The sequence below is a fragment of the Mizuhopecten yessoensis genome, unplaced genomic scaffold (assembly GCF_002113885.1).
Source record: "Mizuhopecten yessoensis strain PY_sf001 unplaced genomic scaffold, ASM211388v2 scaffold11133, whole genome shotgun sequence".
NCBI classification, from domain to species: domain Eukaryota; kingdom Metazoa; phylum Mollusca; class Bivalvia; order Pectinida; family Pectinidae; genus Mizuhopecten; species Mizuhopecten yessoensis.
Window position 1 is genome coordinate 842,877 of NW_018408896.1, and position 22,414 is coordinate 865,290.

The following is a 22,414-nucleotide window of genomic DNA, read 5'->3' on the forward strand; positions in this document are numbered from 1 at the left end:
CCTGATCATCTCATCTAAACAATCCCCCTCCCCCTGATCATCTCATCTAAACAATCCCCCTCCCCCTGATCATCTCATCTAGGCAAAGCCGTTTCCCTTAAGTCATGATTAAAAATTTAATTTTTGATTACTCTCAGATTAACTTTATTGACCTCCAAATTTAAACTTGTTAACTTTTCTTACCTCCAGGTCTCAAACTGTCTTTATCAACTGCAGTTTCAAAATCCTGAAAATGTTAAATGAAAGACAACCATCAAAGAAGGTCACCATGCTAACTTCTTTATACTTCTTTTAAAATCTCTTTGTGCTGTGGACATTTGTATTGAACTTGTTTGAACATTAGTTAATCAGAGATTTTCATCAAAGGTCTCAAAACAACGATTCATATAACTAACATGATGTATTTTTTCTCCCTTATTATATTTGTGGTTTTCTCTAGCCTAGTAGCCTTATTAAATAATTGACAGTTTTTGAGAGAAAAAAACAATTTTAGGGACATTTTTATATCTGTCATCAAATCAAAAGTAAAATTAAAAGTGTTCCACATATAATAAGAATAATTTTACTGAATACATTTGGATGCCAAATGTCATGCATAATAAGTATTAATTCCAAAAGTGTATAATTAAAATGTATATTAAAATAGACCCTTAAAATTTGTTTCAAAACGAGACTACTGGAAACAGTAACCACCAGGTGCCTGCTCAAATAGGATATATAGCTTGTTAATATTCAAATGAATGTCACTTAAACAGAGTTGAATTTAATATACCCAAGGCCATATTTCAAAAAGTAAATAATTCTATAAATAAAACTAATTTCAATAGAGCTAATAAAGTTTGTAGAAAAACATTGAATAAAAGTTACAGAAATTATCAGGAGAAATTGTCGAACGAATTAAGATATACTGCTAGAATGGATTCAAAACAATTCTGGAATATTTTGAACAAATGTGACGGGTCTGTAAAGAAAGGTAATGCTGATATATGTATCACTGAATTATATGAATACTTTAAGGATCTGAACAAGTCTGTTCATGATGATGATTTTCAGCTGGAAAATCCTGATGATTGTATTTTTGATGATTATCTGAATGGTGAAATTACTGCTGATGAAATTAAATTTTCTTTAATCAATTTGAAAAATATTAAAGCCTCTGGTATAGATCAAATCCTAAATGAATATCTAACTAGAAAATGTCTGTAAGACATAAATGCCCCCGCTGCCATGTGAAATTAGTTTCAGTGTTCTATAAAAAGTTACAACCACTTTGATCTTGATACCCTGAAACATGCACACACACAAGGTACTATACTTAAAGTTGATTTTAATATTCATATGTTTTTTTTCTGTATGTTATTACCATCTCAATAACATATTGAATGAAGCTGCTAAGTGTTTAAATTGAATCAGTAGATTATTTTCTATATATAGCAACAGTGACTTTGGCCTTGTCCTTGGAACCCTGAAACACAACAATGTCCGAAGTATACTCATACTTGACCTTTGCATAAAATTTGACCAAAATCCATGAAAGAATGAAGTTGATAAGTGTTGAGATTGAATCAGTTGATGATTTTCTATATATAGCAAGTGTGACCTTGACCTTGGATCCCTGAAATACAAAGATGTCCGAAGTATACTCATACTTGACCTTTGTATAAAGTTTGACCAAAATCTGTCAAAGAATGAAGTTGCTAAGTGAATACATTGAATCGGGACGGGACGGACATGGGTAACACTATATGCCCCCCCATTTTATGGCGGGGGCATAAAAAGTACAATGGATGTTTTTTTACCTATTTATCAGAAAATATTTAACCTTATTTTGAATACTGCATCTATACCAGATACGTGGAAGACTGCTATTGTAAAGACAGTATATAAAAACAAAGGCGATCCCAAAGATCCGGATAATTATAGAGCGATCAGATTTGGTCTGTAGAAAAAGCTCCTAGAAAGCAACATTAATGGAAAAATGTTCAATGTTATTTTTACGTTATATGATAAAACCAAATCATGTGTTAAAAATGGATTTAAACAGTCGGATTTGTTCAATTGTGAGATTGGTTTAAAACAGGGCGAACATTTATCGCCATTTTTGTTTGCAATTTATTTAAATGATTTAGAATTATCTTGTTGAAAAAAATGTAAAATGTCTTCAAACAATAGACAAATTGTGGATTGACAACATTGAAGTGTATCTCAAACTGTTCACTATCTTATATGCAGATGATACTGTCCTGTTTTCAGAAACACCAGATGGTTTACAATTAGCTTTAAATGCATTTGAACAATACTGTACTATTAAATAGTTAATAGTTAACTATTAATTCAAGAAAAACTAAAGTTGTCATCTTTTCAAAAAGAAAACGTGCAAGAACTCCCCATTTTACATTATGTAACGTAGAATTAGAAATACTGGAAAGGTATACCTATCTAGGATTATTCTTTATTTTTAATTGTAGCTTCTTTAAAGCAAGGAAAACAAGAGGCCCAGAGGGCCTGTATCGCTCACCTGAATATGTTTGAAATAATTGGTATGAAGTAAAGATATAGCACCATGCATGGTAGGTGCTGTAAGTACATATGAAATTTCAGAAAGATCCATCAAGTACTTGAGATATAGCGGGAACAAGTTTCAAACAGAGCCCCACCCCTATGCCCCTAGGGGGGTCATACCCACCGTTTATACAAAATTGAGTCCCCTTGGCCCAAGGATGCTCCAGACTAAATAAGGATAAAATCCCTTAATCCCAATGGTCGAAGAAGGATTTTAAAGGTTTTACCTCTATTTCTCCTATTGGGCCCCGCCCTTCTTCCTCCTGGGAGACCACACACACTGCTTATACAAAATTGAGTCCCCTTGGTCCAAGGATGCTCCAGACTAAATTAGGATAAAATCCCTTAATCCCTATGGTAGAAGAAGGATTTTAAAAGTTTAACCTCTATTTCCTCTATTGCGCCACGCCTCTCTGCCTCCAGGGGGGGGGGGTTATATACACCGTTTATACAAAATTGGTTCCCCTTCACCCAAGGATGCTTCAGACCAAATATGGAACAAATCCTTTCATTCCTGCAGAAGAAGAAGGATTTTAAAGAATTTGCTATATTTTCCCTATTGGGCCCTGCCCCTCAGCCCCCAGGGGGGCCAGATCCACCATTCATACAAAATTTGTTCCCCTTCCCTCAAGGATGCTTCAGACCAAATATGGAACAAAACCTTTCATTCCTACAGAAGAAGAAGGATTTTAAAGAATTTGCTACATTTCCCCTATTGGGCCCCGCTCCTCAGACCCCCAGGGGAGCCAGACCCACCATTCCACCATTTATACAAAATTTGTTCCCCTTCCCCCAGCATGCTTCTGACCAAATATGTAACAAATTCTTCAATTCCTTCAGAAGAAGGATTTTAAAGAATTTGCTATATTTCCCCTATTGGGTCCCACCCCTCAGCCCCCAGGGGGGCCACACTCACTGTTTATACAAAATTGAGTCCCCTTGGCTGTTCAGGACAAGTAGCGTTTTAAAGGAAAAGTTGCCGGACAGACGCAGGATGGACGGACGGACTAAATGTAAGAAAAAGTACACCCAATTTCATTTTATTGTGAGCTTAGAAGAAAAATTACCCACTAGACATACAAATTAAATGTAGAATAATAGTATTCTGGCATAAGTTGATTACCTCTAGTAAGTTATCAAGTACTATTCATAAGCTAATGTATACATTACAAGAAAATGGAACTATGTCAATTAAATGGCGCACATATGTAAAAGATATTTAACCCAAACTGGCCTGAACTATGTGTGGTACTATCAATCTACATGTTCCTTTTCAAGAAATTAAGAGCCTGGTGAAAAGTAGACTAAAGGATCAATTTATACAGAAATGGTTTGATGATATTCTTAACTCCTCTAGAGGACAAATATATTCAATATTTAAGACTAAGTTTGAACAAGAAAAATATTCAATTAAGCTTAATACAAATGATAGGAAAATCATGTGTGAATTTCGTTCTTGCAATATGCATTTACCCATAGAAAAAGGAAGATGGTTAGGTTTTCCTCCTCAAGAAAAAACCTGTGCATTATGTAATTCTGACATTGGAGATGAATTTCATTACTTATTTAAATGTGAAAGTGATTCAGTTAAATGTCTAAGAGAGAAATATATACCAAAATATTATTTTACTTATCCAAGTAAAAAAAAAAAAATGCAAGGATTGTTGAACATATTTAATGTAAAAATTTACACAAAAGTTTGTAGATTCCTAGAAAAGCTTGAAAAAATATAAACTTAATTTGTGTACAAGGTTGTGCTCCTTCTCTATGTTACTATGCTATAGGCAATTATCATTATTTGCAGAAAATGTTGTAATATTGTACTAATCATCACAGGCCATGTATCATATTTACTATATGTATGTGACCTCTTGTTACACACGTAAGTGTCTCAGAGTGAATGAATAAAACTTGAAACTTGTAATGACCTACCTGTACGACTGTCTATAATGACCTATCTGTACTGACTGTCTGTAATGACCTACCTGTACTGACTGTCTGTAATGACCTACCTCTATGGACTGTCTGTAATGATCTACCTGTTCTGACTGTCTGTAATGACCTACCTCTATGGACTGTCTGTAATGATCTACCTGTACTGACTGTCTGTAATGACCTACCTCTATGGACTATCTGTAATGATCTACCTGTACTGACTGTCTGTAATGACCTACTGACTATCTGTAATGACCTACCTCTATGGACTGTTTGTAATGACCTACCTGTACTGACTGTCTGTAATGACCTACCTCTATGGACTGTCTGTAATGACCTACCTCTATGGACTGTTTGTAATGACCTACCTCTATAGACTGTCTGTAATGACCTACCTGTACTGACTGCCTGTAATGACCTACCTGTACTGACTGTCTGTAACTACCTACCTGTACTGACTGTCTGTAATGACCTACCTGTACTGACTGCCTATCCTGGGGATATATCACAAACATCACAGTCCTTAAACAGGAATTTGGCATGTCCCTTTCAAACCCCCTCACACAGGACAACATCACATTGGCTACAGTGGCTGGTGGGTAGCTAAGGCGACCGGTGCCAAGAGCGGGGAATGCTATAGAAGCCATTCTGCATTTGTTAGCAGTATGTAGACATGTACTGACAAATTTTTCCAAAGTCTGAAAAAGAACAGGACAGCATACGTCAAATTGTAATACATTTCCAAATATGTCAAAGTCAGTCTTAAAACAGCAATATTTAAACATTAAATTATCAACAGTAAACATGAATAATCTTTCAGAAAAATAAACAAAATAAGCAATAGTTTTCATGTATGTACATGGTTATAAGCCTGAAATAACATTGTACCAATAACATGGTGCAAAACAAATGAACAGAAAAAGGGGCATTCAAAACAATATTACTGCAACAAAGATTTAACACTCATTTTACGATTTATTGTGTGGAAATCTATCTTATTCATTTAATGGTAGAGACTTGTAAGTGTGTATTACAACCTATCCTTCTGTGTTATAATTAAGTATTCAAATGAAAATGTGTATAATGCCTTCCATTCTAATATCAAGTAGAATATTGTGTAAGTACTTGACATTTTGTTAATCTAGTGGCTGTAGCTGATCACATACTCTGTAGAAAAAGAGGGGTAAATATATAAAGAATGTGCTAGCCTGTCACCATCTAGGAAGTTTGTACCAAACATAAGATCATAGTTCATTTTGAACCTAAAACTAAGTTTGTATTTTGTAGAAACTGTTTTGTAAACCAATCATAGGACCATAGCACTTACCTGTACACAGCCCCTATGTTCATCCTCACACTTACCTGTACATAGCCCCTCTGTTCACCCTCACACTTACCTGTACACAGCCCCTCTGTTCACCCTCACACTTACTTTTACACAGCCCCTCTATTCACCCTCACACTTACCTGTACACAGCCTCTCTTTACCCTCACACTTACCTGTACACAGCCCCTCTGTTCACCCTTACACTTTCTTTTATACAGCCTCTCTGTTCACCCTCATACCAACCTGTACACAGCCCCTATGTTCATCCTCACACTTACTTGTACACAGCCTCTCTATTCACCCTCACACTTACCTGTACACAGCCCCTATGTTCACCCTCACACTTACCTGTACACAGCCTCTCTGTTCACCCTCACACTTACTTGTACACAGCCCCTCTGTTCACCCTCACACTTACTTTTACACAGCCTCTCTGTTCACCCTCACACTAACCTGTACACAGCCCCTCTATTCACCCTCACACTTACCTGTACACAGCCCCTCTGTTCACCCTCACACTAACTTGTACACATTCCTCTGTTCACCCTCACATTTACCTGTACACAGCCCCTATGTTCTCCCTCACACTTACCTGTACACAGCCCCTCTGTTCACCCTCACACTTTCTTGTACACAGCCTCTCTGTTCACCCTCACACTTACCTGTACACAGCCCCTCTGTTCACCCTCACACTAACTTGTACACATCCCTCTGTTCACCCTCACATTTACCTGTACACAGCCCCTATGTTCACCCTCACACTTACCTGTACACAGCCCCTCTGTTTACCCTCACACTTACCTGTCCACAGCCCCTATGTTCACCCTCACACTTACCTTTACACAGCCCCTCTGTTCACCCTCACACTTTCTTGTACACAGCCCCTCTGTTCACCCTTACACTTACTTTTACACAGCCCCTCTGTTCATTTCCCCAGCTGTCAAATGTTCCATGATACACCTGTTGACACTGAAGATTTCCACCTTTTGTTATAGCAACATCCCCAGGTTGTATTCCCCTGGGGTAACTGCTTGTACACTCTGTTTGAAGGGACTGTCCCCCGTACTGTAGCAGTGTCTTAGACAGCATCCCAACATTCAACATCAGGTCCTTACCAGTGGAGTTGACTAATACATCAGCCTGAAAAATCCAGACAGGGGACTCTATTTAATTTATAGTATTTCATTTATAGCAATGAATATTAATACAGGATATTCAACAGTTTGCCAAGGAATAAGTGCAGTAGACTATTTTTCATAAGATCAAACCACAAGTTAAAATATAACCCATAAAGTTAGAATATTTTTTTTATATGATGAGAGTCACCGGGAAACAAATGAGTTTTCTATTTATTTGAATGCAAAATTGTGAAAAAGATAGAGTATTTATTATATACCAGGTATTCATTGTGGTAGCTACATCACTTGTACCAATACACTGATGATTTCCTTTATTTCTCTGGTAAAATGTAATTAAGACACTTATAAATGAAATAAAATAGTTGACAGCCGATAGAAACTTATGGACCAGACAAAATATTCAGGGCAGACAGATGAATGGACAGTTCAGTATCGTAATACAGTGCTGAAATGACCGAGTTCAAATCATTTAAGTCATGTACAATGTACCTTAGTTTTTGCTAATTCTCCCCGCAGGACTTCTACAGTTATTTTTCTATGAGAGGAGGTTCTTCGTACATCTTTAGCTTCATCATCAGTGTCCTCTTCTTCTTCGTCGTCCTCCTCAGAAATCTCCTCATCAGAAGCATCCTCATCTACAAAGTGGAGATGATATTTTTTTTTCATACAAAATAAGGAACCTTATAATGAACATGAAGACATGTTAAGTTCAAAGAATACAAATCAGGGTGATCTCCCCTAACCTGAAAATATAATCAGGGTGATCTCCCCTAACCTGAAAATATAATCAGGGTGATCTCCCCTAACCTGAAAGTAAAACCAGGTAGATTTGGATGGAGTTTCAGCATGACATCCTTTCTGGAATTTCAAAATGCATTTTATTTTATAGGTCTATTCTGCCATATCAAAATGTTATGGAATGTCCTTCATGTCTACCTCAGAGACAATAGGGCAACATGGCCTAGATAATCGTGTCCATCATATGTTAATCTATTGCCATGCTTTTCGGATGTCGCAGCCACCAGTGGTCCTATTCTTTCAGTTTAAAGTAGATGCACACAGAAAGAATGCCATGTACATGCACCTGTGTACCCTCACTCATCCGAGACCAGTCAAACATGGTACTCTTGTTTACGTTTACAATAAAGGGGAATTCTTTCATAGATCGATCTTCTCAGTCTTGTTAAATATATCAGAACCTGTGTTATGGTAGCAGTGTACAGTAGCGTACGGTGGCCATGGTGATATTTTTGTACAATAAATAACCCCTGTAATATTACATGTATCAAAAGTAAAAAAAAAAATCAGCTTTAAAATTGGCATATACATGATAAATTGGACTATGTGGGTTTCACATTTAAAAAAAGAAAAAAAAAATGAATTTGGCTTGAGACTACATTTTTGGCCATTTAAGAATCTGTGTCTACACAACAAAAGCTAGCTTTTCATGTAGTCTATTTTTATACTCAGCACATGTGTAAATATTGTGAAAAATCCAGTTTGACGACCTATGCTAAAACGTGATTATCAGTGACCGAGTAGGTGATACTTAATTTAAGACAGGTTTTAAGAAAAAAAATACTACTTGCGTGGGTCAAATTTGAGTTTTCAAAAGTCCCAAATCTAGGGAAATCACTTTTTGAAAAAATATTCATTCTTCTAAGAAAAAACGAATTCAAAATGTATTTTATTAATATATATATATATGTAGGTGTGCTGTGCAGGATGAATCTGCTATCCTTGTTTATCCGAGACATGCCCTTTATTTTTAGGGTAAAGCCATTTCTACTGTACTCTAGTTGCTAACCCCTTTTTTATTTTTAATTATCTACACATACAATGTAAATGCTTTTAAAATGAACCATTTTATCTGATTTTATCTTCGCTACTCACATGTTTGTTAAAAAAAAATCAAAAAAAAATCACCATGGCCCTAAATGACCACAGCCGTCGATGGGCCATAAAACATAAACAAAGAAACAAACAAACTCTAGCTGCTACCTATAGCAAATCTTAGAAACATTAACAAATAAATGAGATCAAATCATAATAGAATAATATCGCAGGATTTGCTTTCTTCCTATTAGATTCCAGGTAATCACTACTAAGGCCATCCTTAAAAATGTGTTTGTTTGCAATTTTCCTACTCACATTTTTTCCAGTGTGTAGGTAGTTAGGTAGGTTTGTATTTATTCTAACTTTTCATTCTTAAAAAAAAATCTCATTTTTATATTGAAAAACCCATAAGTTTCAGTTAATTTTCAACCAGAAAAAAACTTTTTATTGAAAATTCCTGATAAAGTTTCAGAAGGTCCCATTTTCAGTGAGTGGGTGTTACATACCTGAAGAAGAAGAACCGGTGCCATCGTAGGTCTTGACCTTCTGTGGACCGTATGTAGACACCAGTTCCTTGACAAAAAGTTTCACTGTCTGGTGGTCAGTGTCACAAAGGTAAACATGTTTGATCCGAGTGGTTGGTCGCTTGAAGACGAAGTGTTGGACCATAGAGACGATGGTCTCCACAGATTTAGGGAGGGGGTAACCAAAGATTCCAGCACTGATTGCAGGCAAGGCGACGGATGAGTAACCTTGTTCATGTACTATTTCCAAGCTTCTATAAACTGCCTCTTGCAGTTTTTTTTCTTCTCCATGTGATCCATCTTGCCAGATCGGGCCAACAGTATGCACAACCATCTTACAGGGTAGCCTTCCTGAACTGCTACAGATGGCCTTCCCTTCTGGTACTGGACCATGTTTCGTCACATAGTCATCACATTCCTTCTGGATAACAGAACCTCCTGAAATACGATAATCGATACCCTAGTATGGATGTTCTGATTGGTGAGTATGTATGTCACTTCAGATGTGCATGCTTCTTCAGTATTTTGTTGAGGGTTTTTTCACCCAATAAATTCAAAGGATACTGTTAAAAACTGTACATTTTAACAGGAACTGAATAGTAACATATTCCCATCTCATATATAGCTACTGAATGAGTCATTTAGAAACTGTACAAGAAATTGCTATATATAAACACAATAACAAAATCCTTTCCTGTATTTACCCTACTAAACACCCTGGGCACTTTGCAAATATGGTAAATCAGAATGAGTGCAGAATCTCCCCCAAAATAGCCATAACAGACATTATTTAAATGGTACTCAATTATGATGAAAGTATGAAACACCAGATAAAAAGGGGGTGCTTATAACAGATAGGTAATTATCAGGATGATTACGGCATAAAATATAATAGTAATTTAACAACATGGTCGGGTAGCAGACTGGATAGCACCAAGACAGCCGGGGTGAAAAGGTATATGGTTGTCTGCCTAATCAGGTGGGTTTTCTCTGGGTACCCCGGTTTCCTTTTACTTAAAACCCCCTTCAGGCTAACATCCAGGCCAATAAGAGCAATTAATAGATATACAACTTGTTTCAGAATTGTTGTTAAATAATTAAAGTTAATTAGGATATAATATATAGGTGAACTAATTTTTTTTCAAGTTCAATGGAAACATTAGGCCCAGAGGGCCTGTTTGCTCACCTGCATATCTGAGCAATCATGGCAAAATATTCTCCAAATGAGATCCAAGGGAATATGCCAGACCCCTATGGCAATTCTTGTAGTATGTCTGTATTAGATTTTTCATTTCCAGCAATTTAGGTCCATAGGTTGTGGCCAGACCCCAGGATCAATTCTAATATCATGACTGCATTCGTCTCTTTTTACCCAGCATTTGTATTTATAGTTTTGGGATGGGGATCTCAACCGTTTCAAAGTTATGACCCAGGGGTTAAGTCTGCAAAGGTGGGGCAGACCCTGGGATCCATTCTAATATCATGTATGCATTAGTCTCTTTATGCCCAACAATTGTATATATAGTTTTGGGGTGGGGACCTCAACCGTTTCAAAGTTATGACCCAGGGGTTAAGTTCGCAAGGGTGGGGCTGTCCCAATGGCCATCCTGGAAGCATATGTGCATTCATCTCTTTATACTCCGCAATTGTATATATGGTTATAGGGTGGGGATCTCCACTGTTTCCAAGCTGTGACTAAGAAACTAGGTCCCTAGGAGTTCAGTCAGACCCCAAGGTCTATTCTAATATCATGACTGCATTCATCTCTTTATGCTAAGCATTTCTATATATAGTTTTGGGGTGGGGATCTCAACCGTTTTAAAGTTATGGCCCAGGGACTATGTCTCCAAGGGACGGGCAGACCCTAGGGTCAATTCTAATATCATGACTGCGTTCGTCTCTTTATGCCCAACAATTGTATATATAGTTTTGGGGTAGGGATCTTAACCATTTCAAAGTTATGACCCTAGAGTTAAGTCTCCAAGGGTGCAGCAGTGTCCAAGGCCATCCTGGAAGCATATATGCATTCATCTCTTTATACTCCTCAATTGTATATATGGTTATAGGGTGGGGATCTCAACTGTTTCCAAGCTGTGACTAAGAAACTAGGTCCCTAGGGGTTCGGTCAGACCCCAGGGTCTATTCTAATATCATGACTGCATTCGTCTCTTTATGCCCAGCATTTGTATATGTAGTTTGGGGTGGCGATATCAACCATTTCCAAGAAATAAACTATTTTTGGCCCCACCCCTGCCTCCAATGAATGCTTCCAACCAAATAGGATCGATATCCATGGCATAGTTCTACAGAAGAAGTCGTTTATAGCAATATAGCCAAATTGCCCCCTTTTGGCCCCGCCCTCAGCCCCACCATTTGTACAATTTTGATTCCTCACCACCTATGGATGTTTCCAGTCAATATGGTTGATATCCGGTGCATAGTTCTACAAAAGAAGTCGTTTGTAGCAATATAGCCATACTGCCCCTTTTTGCCCCGCCCCTCAGCCCCCTGGGGGGGTCGGCCAAACCATTTGTACAATTTTGAATCTCCAATACCGAGGGATGCTTCCAGTCAAATATGATTGATATCCATCTCTAAGTTCCAGAGAAGAAGTTGCTTAAATCAATATAGCCCAATTGCCCCCTTCTGGCCCTGCCTCTCAGGCCCCTCGGGGGCCAGGAACCACGGTTTATACAAAATTGGTTCCCCTTCACTCAAGGATGCTTCAGACAAAAAAATGGAACAAATCCTTTCATTCCTACAGAAGAAGAAGGATTTTCAAGAATTCGCTATATTTCCCCTATTGGGCCCCGCCCCTCAGGCCCCTCACTCAAGGATGCTTCAGACTAAATATGGAATAAATTCTTTCATTCCTACAGAAGAAGAAAGATTTTAAAGAATTTACTTTGTGTTCCCCATTGTGCCCTGCCCCTCAGGCCCCTCGGAGGGCAGAACCACATTTTATACAAAATTGGTTCCCCTTACTCAAGGATGCTTCAGACAAAAAAATGGAACAAATCCTTTCATTCCTACAGAAGCAGAAGGATTTTAAAGAATTTACTTTGTGTTCCCCATTGTGCCCTGCCCCTCAGGCCCCTCGGAGGGCAGACTCACATTTTATACAAAATTGGTTCCCCTTACTCAAGGATGCTTCAGACAAAAAAATGGAACAAATCATTTCATTCCTACAGAAGAAGAAAGATTTTAAAGAATTTACTTTGTGTTCCCCATTGGGCCCTGCCCCTCAGGCCCCTCGGAGGGCAGACCCACATTTTATACAAAATTGGTTCCCCTTCACTCAAGGATGCTTCAGATCAAATATGGAACAAATCTTTTCATTCCTACAGAAGAAGAAGGATTTTAAAGAATTTGCTATGTTTCCCCTATTGGGCCCCGTCTATCAGGCCCCTCACTCAAGGATGCTTCAGACTAAATATGGAATAAATTCTTTCATTCCTACAGAAGAAGAAGTATTTTAAAGAATTTACTTTGTGTTCCCCATTGGGCCCTGCCCCTCGGGCAACTCGGGGGCCAGACCCACAGTTTATACAAAATTGGTTCCCCTAGGCCTTCACTCAAGGATGCTTCAGACCAAAAATGGAACAAATCCTTTCATTCCTACAGAAGGAGAAGGATTTTAAAGAATTTGCTTTATTTCCCCTATTGGGTCCCGCCCCTCAGGCCCCTCACTCAAGGATGCTTCAGACTTAATATGGAACAAATCCTTTCATTCCTACAGAAGAAGAAAGATTTTAAAGAATTTACTTTGTGTTCCCCATTGGGCCCTGCCCCTCAGGCAACTCGGGGGCCAGACCCACAGTTTATACAGAATTGGTTCCCCTTCACTCAAGGATGCTTCAGACCAAAAATGGAACAAATCCTTTCATTCCTACAGAAGAAGAAGGATTTTAAAGAATTTGCTATGTTTCCCCTATTGGGCCACGCCCCTCAGGCCCCTCACTCAAGGATGCTTCAGACTTAATATGGAACAAATCCTTTCATTCCTACAGAAGAAGAAAGATTTTAAAGAATTTACTTTGTGTTCCCCATTGGGCCCTGCCCCTCAGGCAACTCGGGGGCCAGACCCACAGTTTATACAGAATTGGTTCCCCTTCACTCAAGGATGCTTCAGACCAAAAATGGAACAAATCCTTTCATTCCTACAGAAGAAGAAGGATTTTAAAGAATTTGCTATGTTTCCCCTATTGGGCCACGCCCCTCAGGCCCCTCACTCAAGGATGCTTCAGACTTAATATGGAACAAATCCTTTCATTCCTACAGAAGAAGAAAGATTTTAAAGAATTTACTTTGTGTTCCCCATTGGGCCCTGCCCCTCAGGCAACTCGGGGGCCAGACCCACAGTTTATACAGAATTGGTTCCCCTTCACTCAAGGATGCTTCAGACCAAAAATGGAACAAATCCTTTCATTCCTACAGAAGAAGAAGGATTTTAAAGAATTTGCTATGTTTCCCCTATTGGGCCACGCCCCTCAGGCCCCTCACTCAAGGATGCTTCAGACTTAATATGAAACAAATCCTTTCATTCCTACAGAAGTAGAAGGATTTTAAAGAATTTACTTTGTGTTCCCCATTGGGCCCTGCCCCTCAGGCCACTCGGAGGGCAGACCCACATTTTATACAAAATTTGTTCCCTTCCTCTAAGGATGCTTCTGGTCAAAATCTGCTCAGTTGTTTATGACAAGTAGCGATTTGTAGCAAAAGTTGACGGACGACGGACGATGGACGCCGCACCATGGCATAAGCTCACTTGCCCTTTGGGCAGGTGAGCTAAAAAAAGGTCAGGAACATAACAAGCATGTTCAAAACATTAGTGCTAAACTCAGTGAGCTTATCTAACCTTGATGATTATATTGTACTCACCTCTTCTCCTGTGGAAATGTTTGTGTAGTACACTCACCTCTTCTCCTGTGGAAATGTTTGTGTAGTACACTCACCTTTTCCCCTGTGGAAATGTCTGTGTAGTACACTCACCTCTTCTCCTGTGGAAATGTTTGTGTTGTACACTCACCTCTTCTCCTGTGGAAATGTCTGTGTAGTACACTCACCTCTTCTCCTGTGGAAATGTCTGTGTAGTACACTCACCTCTTCTCCTGTGGAAATGTCTGTGTAGTACACTCACCTCTTCTCCTGTGGAAATGTCTGTGTAGTACACTCACCTCTTCTCCTGTGGAAATGTCTGTGTAGTACACTCACCTCTTCTCCTGTGGAAATGTCTGTGTAGTACACTCACCTCTTCTCCTGTGGAAATGTCTGTGTAGTACACTCACCTCTTCTCCTGTGGAAATGTCTGTGTAGTACACTCACCTCTTCTCCTGTGGAAATGTCTGTGTAGTACACTCACCTCTTCTCCTGTGGAAATGTCTGTGTAGTACACTCACCTCTTCTCCTGTGGAAATGTCTGTGTAGTACACTCACCTCTTCTCCTGTGGAAATGTCTGTGTAGTACACTCACCTCTTCTCCTGTGGAAATGTCTGTGTAGTACACTCACCTCTTCTCCTGTGGAAATGTCTGTGTAGTACACTCACCTCTTCTCCTGTGGAAATGTCTGTGTAGTACACTCACCTCTTCTCCTGTGGAAATGTCTGTGTAGTACACTCACCTCTTCTCCTGTGGAAATGTCTGTGTAGTACACTCACCTCTTCTCCTGTGGAAATGTCTGTGTAGTACACTCACCTCTTCTCCTGTGGAAATGTCTGTGTAGTACACTCACCTCTTCTCCTGTGGAAATGTCTGTGTAGTACACTCACCTCTTCTCCTGTGGAAATGTCTGTGTAGTACACTCACCTCTTCTCCTGTGGAAATGTCTGTGTAGTACACTCACCTCTTCTCCTGTGGAAATGTCTGTGTAGTACACTCACCTCTTCTCCTGTGGAAATGTCTGTGTAGTACACTCACCTCTTCTCCTGTGGAAATGTCTGTGTAGTACACTCACCTCTTCTCCTGTGGAAATGTCTGTGTAGTACACTCACCTCTTCTCCTGTGGAAATGTCTGTGTAGTACACTCACCTCTTCTCCTGTGGAAATGTCTGTGTAGTACACTCACCTCTTCTCCTGTGGAAATGTCTGTGTAGTACACTCACCTCTTCTCCTGTGGAAATGTCTGTGTAGTACACTCACCTCTTCTCCTGTGGAAATGTCTGTGTAGTACACTCACCTCTTCTCCTGTGGAAATGTCTGTGTAGTACACTCACCTCTTCTCCTGTGGAAATGTTTGTGTAGTACACTCACCTCTTCTCCTGTGGAAATGTTTGTGAAGTACACTCACCTGCTGCTGAAATGGCTCCTGCTATTCCACCTCCATGCATCATGTCTGTGTTTGCAGCATTGACCATTACATCCACTTTGAGCAAGGTCATGTCACCCTCAACAACAATACACTGCTTGCTTTGGCCCACTTGACACTTGGCTTTCATGACTGGCTGTGAACTTTGACCGCTGACCTCCTGAACTCCTCTGTATTCTGCCGATTTCCTTATGATAGCTGATACTGCACTTTCAATCATACCGATTTTGTCCCGACCATCTGTAGAGTTGAAGTAGTCTGCTGCACCGACTGCCTTAACCATGTGAGTATCCATGGAGACTTGGTCTATGACAGCCTTGATTTTATTTCTGGCTAGTCGTAATGCATCCCTTGTACCCTCCAAGTCGTATCCAGGCTTAACCTTGGAGTTTCGTGTTTTCAGTTGCAACTTTAAAGTTTTCTGTATTGCAAGTGTGCAAGTTTCAATGTCATATCGTTTGTATTTTTCTAAGAATCTAAAAACCCCTTCCTCGACTGGCAGAAATTCTTTGTGGACATCGTGAATATCTTTGTAATCTCTGATCTCGGTGTCAATACAGTCACATATTTTATCAAACACCTTGCAGACTGCTGTCACAAAGATACTGTTTTCCTCCACATTTATTTGAATCTCTTCTGGATATTTGGAGAAAAGATCTTTCAAAGTTGACTGCCATTTTGTAGATTCAACAACTTTTGCTAGATCATCTTCCATTGGTATTTTCTTCTCTTTTAACACTTGTGTAAATAAAGTGACCGCTTCTTTTGCCTTTGGGCTGGTTTCTGCATACATCCTACAAATGTCCTGATGAGGAGGAAGGTCCCACACGGCCACAAGATGGCGCTGCTTCAGCAGTTGAACAAATTCATTTTTAGCTGGCACTCTGAAGAACAAGTCCCTCATCCCTCGTGATATGGCCAAAGTTTCGCAGGCAGATGTTTCCAACTGAAGTCTCATATCTATTCTGGCTTGATCTACTTCCTCCAGAACACCGCTGAAGGAGATCTTCCTGTTGTCAACATCAATCTCAATTTCCAGTTTTGGGTAAAGTTTTTTTATTTTGTTTTTGAATTTGAATTTCCATAAAATTTGTATCTGGAACATTTTAAGGAACTCAGATTTGGAGACTTGCTCTGCTTCTTTTCTGAGGCTTTTTTCATTCCTTGTAGTGATTTCTTCAACATTCTTTTTCAAATCTTTTACATATTTTGCATGTCCAGAAATGACAATCGTATAATGTTGTTGATTGAGCCTCACAGCAACACCATCAGGATAGGGTATATTCATATTTTTCAACTCTGAAATGACGGATTCCCAAACTTGCTTCACTACAGGGACTTCTTCTGTTGTCATGGCACCAAAAAACTTTTTGACGTTTCTGTAGATCTTTGCAGACCATTGTTTGACCTCCAAGGCTGCTCTCTCTGACGTAACATCTATCACACAAGTGATCCTGATAAAATCTGTTTCCAAATTCTTTGGCCAACTGACCTTTCCCTCGACCTTTGACATCATGTTTTCGAATGCTGACTTATTTGGATCAGACGTCATGATGAACTCTGTGAGACGTGGCTCAATATCTGTTAAGGTCACTGGACTTGGGAATTTCATTGTGATAGCCAGCGGTGGGTTTGGTAACTCTCTAGTAAGCCTCTGTTCTGGAGATTTCTTATCGGAATGTTGTCTTACAGGCTTATTTTCTACTCGTAACTGTCCAGTTTGCTTCTCCCCCGACGCTTCTTTGACAAGAGATTTGCTCTCTGCTGATCTTAAAAATGGGTAGTATAAACTTGCTGTCACAGTTTTCTTCTCGATTTGTAATTTTTGCTCAGGATCACAAACTCTCTTGGCCACTGTTAGGAACAGAAAGGTGAACATTTAGTTTAGACCAATTACGGGTTACCTATCTATTATACTTAATTACATAGCATAGCATTATCATGCTATATGATGCTAATGCAGCTAAGGGGGGATGACATTTCAAGGGACTATGTGAAGACATCGTAAGTTGATATAATGGAGCATCTACCGAGGAGTTTCCTTTCCTGCTGTACTGTTTGACAAATTTTGTCACTTTACATTATTTGTGGACATATGATCAAAGTAATATTAGACTTGTTTTTAACTTTTAATTCTGTATCAAAGCTCATTTTCATTTCCAACAAGGCCTTTATTAGTCCTATCCTAGATAATAAGTTGTCTCATTAAATATATATGTATGTAATGAAAACTTGTCTTAAAACAACTTTCATATTCTAGCACTTTTTCAACGTTTTCACATTATTTACAAGTTTACAACTGTCCCATTCCCCATTCTTTTCACATCAGTTTGACTGTCGTCATATGACCAAAACTATTGTAACAGACGTCATTATTTTTTCAATTCCTCCATCACTAGAGGTCAAACCCAGGGCCTCTGGTTTACTTGTCATGCTCTACCAAATGGGTTAAAGAGAAATTCTTCTAGCTGAGCTGAACAACTACAGTGGATAAGTACATGATATTAAGTGTGGTCATAGATCAAAACAGCGGTATATATCCAAGATGGCGGACATTTTTGAACAGGGGGGTTGCTCGCAATTAAGCCCCCTCCTAACTTTTGGCCGATCTTTTTTCTCACGAGGGGGGGGGGGGGCTTTTTTCGCGGTAAAATACGGTAATAGGAATCAGCTAGCATTTTACCAGGTTGACAGTGTGGTCTAGCTATAACTGTGACTCTGAGGCTGTGTAGATATAAAGCCAATCATTAATATCAATTATAATATTGTGATAAATCCAAGAATTAGATAGAAGTGGACTAATACTAACATTATAATACTCTATTTAACCCCTGTACAGTGCTGATTTAGGCTGCCAGATCAAATAAAGGGGGCTGCCATACTTTTTGCTAGTATCACTTTGAAATGGCAAACAATTATACCTTATTTTCAACAGCAAATGTACATCCATTGGATATGCTGATGTAATATTTGATTCATAAATAAACAGTGATTTTTAGTGGGATCGGATAGGAGCTTGTATGCAGTCACTGGTGTCAAGCTCTTTCATAACCAAGACAATTAAAAACCATGATGGTTGTAGACTGTGATTAACTTTATGGCAATAAAACAATTTTCAGTTTACCATGATGGAACAGCTGTGAAATCATTGGGTATATTGTTTTTTTCAATTATTTCTTTTTCTCAAATAAATTGGCACTATCATATCTGTCCATTACCCATACCCTTCACCATCAATCAGCACTACACAGTATGTATTAAGATGCATTTAGTATATTTTACCTGCAGGATCTACAAAATGGACGAGACATTCCTGGTGGTCTAGGATGAGCTCTACCTTCTCAACATCACCCCCACCACTCCTTTTCTCATTCTCAAAAAACAGCAATATAGTGTCTTCTGATACATCCGGACAGTTCTTCACCAGCACCACACTGGGAACAGGAACAAGGGACACTTTGAGCAGGTTCCCCTCCAAACTTTTTGCCTGACAAACCTCTCTCAGATAGTCAAAATCTACGAACAGAAAGTAGTGTTTGTGTAAATCTCCAATGTGGCTATAACTTTGATGGTGAAGATATATACATTATTCCTCATGCTTTTTATCCTTCCATTTATACAAAATTACAGGTTATGTACATGCGTTGATGCCAACTGTACTCAGAATAAAATTAACAAGAGCTGAAAACACCTCAATGGTGTTCAAATTAAAAAGCAAAAATTTCAGGGTCCTCCTTATAGAGCTTGTTTTATTTTTGGTAAAAAAATGAATTTCATTGCAATTGTTCCATCTTCTTAAGTAAAATTAATAATGATAATATAAGTTACCTAATGTACACATATTACAAGAACTTTTACGACTCGGATGACTTATTACTCAATGATAGGTTATCTACAGGAAGTATTGTGGAAATGTGACGGTTGTTGTCTAACCCTTTCACCCCTATGCAACTTTAGTTTACTCTTTCATGCATTGATCTGGATGAGTCCATTATGATCTAGTGGTGAAAGGGCTAAACGAACCCACACAATTTGCTGTACCTGGTTTACTTTCAAATGATACCACTGCCCGGTCTTTCCTGTTTCCGTATATCACCTCTGTAGGGACTGCCTTAGCTCTGACCTCCAGGAAGTTCACAAGTGTGTCATAGGTTGTTTTAGGGTTGATTCCACTAATCAACAACTTCTTCTCCTCAATGTTGGAAGGCATTTCTCCTGTTACCATGGAAACTTGAATCTCCAAACTCTCAAGTTTGTGAGTTTTGGCAATAACTCTTGAAACAGCTTAAAATATAGATAAAGAATATTAGTGTAATTGCAAAGTCATTTTTAGCTGAGCCAATTACTGAGTCAATGTATAAGTCCTTCTCGCTAAGTCAATAAATGTGTAAGTCCTTCTCCCTGAGTCAATTAATGTACAAGTCCTTCTCCCTGAGTCAGGTAATGTACAAGTCCTTCTCCCTGAGTCAATTAATGTGCAAGTCCTTCTCCCTGAGTTAGTTAATGCATTTACAAGTCCTTTACATTGAGACAATTAATGTACAAGTCCTTCTCCCTGAGTCAGTTAATGTACAGGTCCTTCTCCCTGAGTCAATTAATGTGCAAGTCCTTCTCCCTGAGTTAGTTAATGCATTTACAAGTCCTTTACATTGAGACAATTAATGTACAAGTCCTTCTCCCTGAGTCAATTAATGTACAAGTCCTTCTCCCTGAGTCAATTAATGTGCAAGTCCTTCTCCCTGAGTCAATTAATGTGCAAGTCCTTCACCCTGAGTCAATTAATGTGCAAGTCCTTCTCCCTGAGTTAGTTAATGCATTTACAAGTCCTTTACGTTGAGACAATTAATGTACAAGTCCTTCTCCCTGAGTTAGTTAATGCATTTACAAGTCTGTTACGTTGAGTTTAGTAATGTACAAGTCCTTCTTCCTTAGATAATTCATACTGATTAAGATTTTTCCTTAATCCCTAATAAAGGATAGACTTTTCAAACTGTACAGTTTTTCTCAGCAGCCCCTCTGCGTTTGTATACAATGTTAAGTCCAAAGTTGGTCAAAGATGCTCCAGACCAAATAAGGTTCCTTTTAGCTGTACTCAAGGAGTAGCTTTTCAACATTTACTTGTATGTCCCTGAAGGGGCCTTGCCCCTTTGTCACTCTGCTCCTCTGTCCCTCCTCCCCTCTGTCCCTCCTCCCCTCCACCCCTCTGTCCCTCCTCCCCTCCACCCCTCTGTCCCTCCTCCCCTGTCCCTTCTCCCCTGTCCCTCCTCCCCTCTGCCCCTCTGCCCCTCTGCCCAAAGGAGTAGGGGTGGGGAGAGGCTACACACTTTTTCACACAATGTTGAGTTCTCTTAGCCCAATGTTCCACCCTACTAAACAAGGTTAAAATATCTTTACCTCCACTGAATGAACAGGATTTAAAAGACTTAACTTTACTCTTATTCTGGGCCCTGTGCCTCAACATCCAGGTGTTTCGGGGGATACACTCCTTCATTTATATAACATGTTATTCCTTTGACCTAGGGGAGTACAGATCAAATGATGTCAAAATCAATTCTGCATTTCTGATATGTTGATGAACACGCAACAGACGTTGCACTAAGGCATAAGAGCAATTGGTACAAAAATATAATTCATTTGTTGTTTCATACCTTCTGAATCCTTAAACTGGATCAAAGTCACTTTCTTCTGCAAGTAGTGATTAAACTTGACAATCTCCCCACCTCCAGATCTCTTCTTGTTCTCAAAGTAGAACCTGACAGTATCTTCTGGGAAAGGTCGTGGGTAGGTCACTCGCAAGAACTGAGGCTGCTGGTCAGGTATGCTGGGCAGGTCTGTCGACAGCAATATTCATGTGGGTCAAAAAAGCTTGGTAATAAATCTAACATCTAAACTAACATTTAGCTTACTTGCTTTTAAAAATATGGACTGACATCTGGTAAACATGCTTCTTAAATGAAATGACATAAGGTTAACTTGTTATAGACATCTTTAATGACATCAGGTAAACTTGCTTATAGACATCTTAAATGACATCAGGTTAACTTATTTATAGACATCTTAAATGACATCAGGTTAACTTATTTATAGACATCTTAAATTACATCTGGTTAACTTTTTTATAGACATTATAAATGACATCAGGTAAACATGCTTATAGACATTTTAAATGATATCTGGTTAACTTGCTTTAGACATCTTAAATTACATCAGATTTACCCGCTTATAAACATCTTAAACGACATTTTGTTAACTTGCTTATAGACATCTTAAATGACATCAGATTAACTTGCTTATAGACATCTTAAACGACATATGGTTTACTTGTTTATAGACATTTTAAATGACATCTTCTTATGTTGCTTATTAAAATCTACCAGAAATCTGGTTTGCTTACTTTTAAAACAAACAGTAAGGCATTAATTCACAGAAAAGATTATAAAAGAAGTCCTTTTTTCACCTACATTCAATTTGATGAAATATGTGTTATGTTAGCAAGAAACCTGTATATATTATAGGGAATTTGTATTTTGCAAGATAATGTTTTGTGATCTGTAAGTATGTATTGTGTCAGATATCATTATTTATTTATTTATTTTGTGATATATTTATTTATTATTAACTTTAATGAAATGTGTATTTGTGATATAAACTTGTTGTGTTATATACGTGCTATGCAAGATGCCAGGATGTATTTTCTAAGATATTTGATTTATGATATATTTATTGTGTGAGATAATTATGTAGTTTGTAGGATATGTAGTGTGTGAGATAATTATGTAGTTTGTG

The 22,414-nt window shown here is 38.6% G+C and overlaps 1 protein-coding gene across 5 annotated transcripts in view; it reads right to left on the bottom strand.

The window, feature by feature from the left end:
- Nucleotides 1-22,414, bottom strand: part of LOC110466481 (poly [ADP-ribose] polymerase 14-like) — a 70,252-nt gene that overhangs the window by 29,739 nt on the left and 18,099 nt on the right. For all 5 annotated transcript variants that reach the window (XM_021523002.1, XM_021523001.1, XM_021523000.1 and 2 more), the window contains exons 8-16: nucleotides 21,277-21,459; nucleotides 19,670-19,912; nucleotides 18,911-19,144; nucleotides 15,611-17,482; nucleotides 9,306-9,761; nucleotides 7,453-7,598; nucleotides 6,731-6,964; nucleotides 4,974-5,195; nucleotides 184-226 (exon numbers count right to left, since the gene is read on the bottom strand). In XM_021523002.1, the coding sequence (XP_021378677.1) occupies nucleotides 184-226; nucleotides 4,974-5,195; nucleotides 6,731-6,964; nucleotides 7,453-7,598; nucleotides 9,306-9,761; nucleotides 15,611-17,482; nucleotides 18,911-19,144; nucleotides 19,670-19,912; nucleotides 21,277-21,459 (3,633 nt within the window). The remainder of the gene's footprint in view (nucleotides 1-183; nucleotides 227-4,973; nucleotides 5,196-6,730; nucleotides 6,965-7,452; nucleotides 7,599-9,305; nucleotides 9,762-15,610; nucleotides 17,483-18,910; nucleotides 19,145-19,669; nucleotides 19,913-21,276; nucleotides 21,460-22,414) is intronic.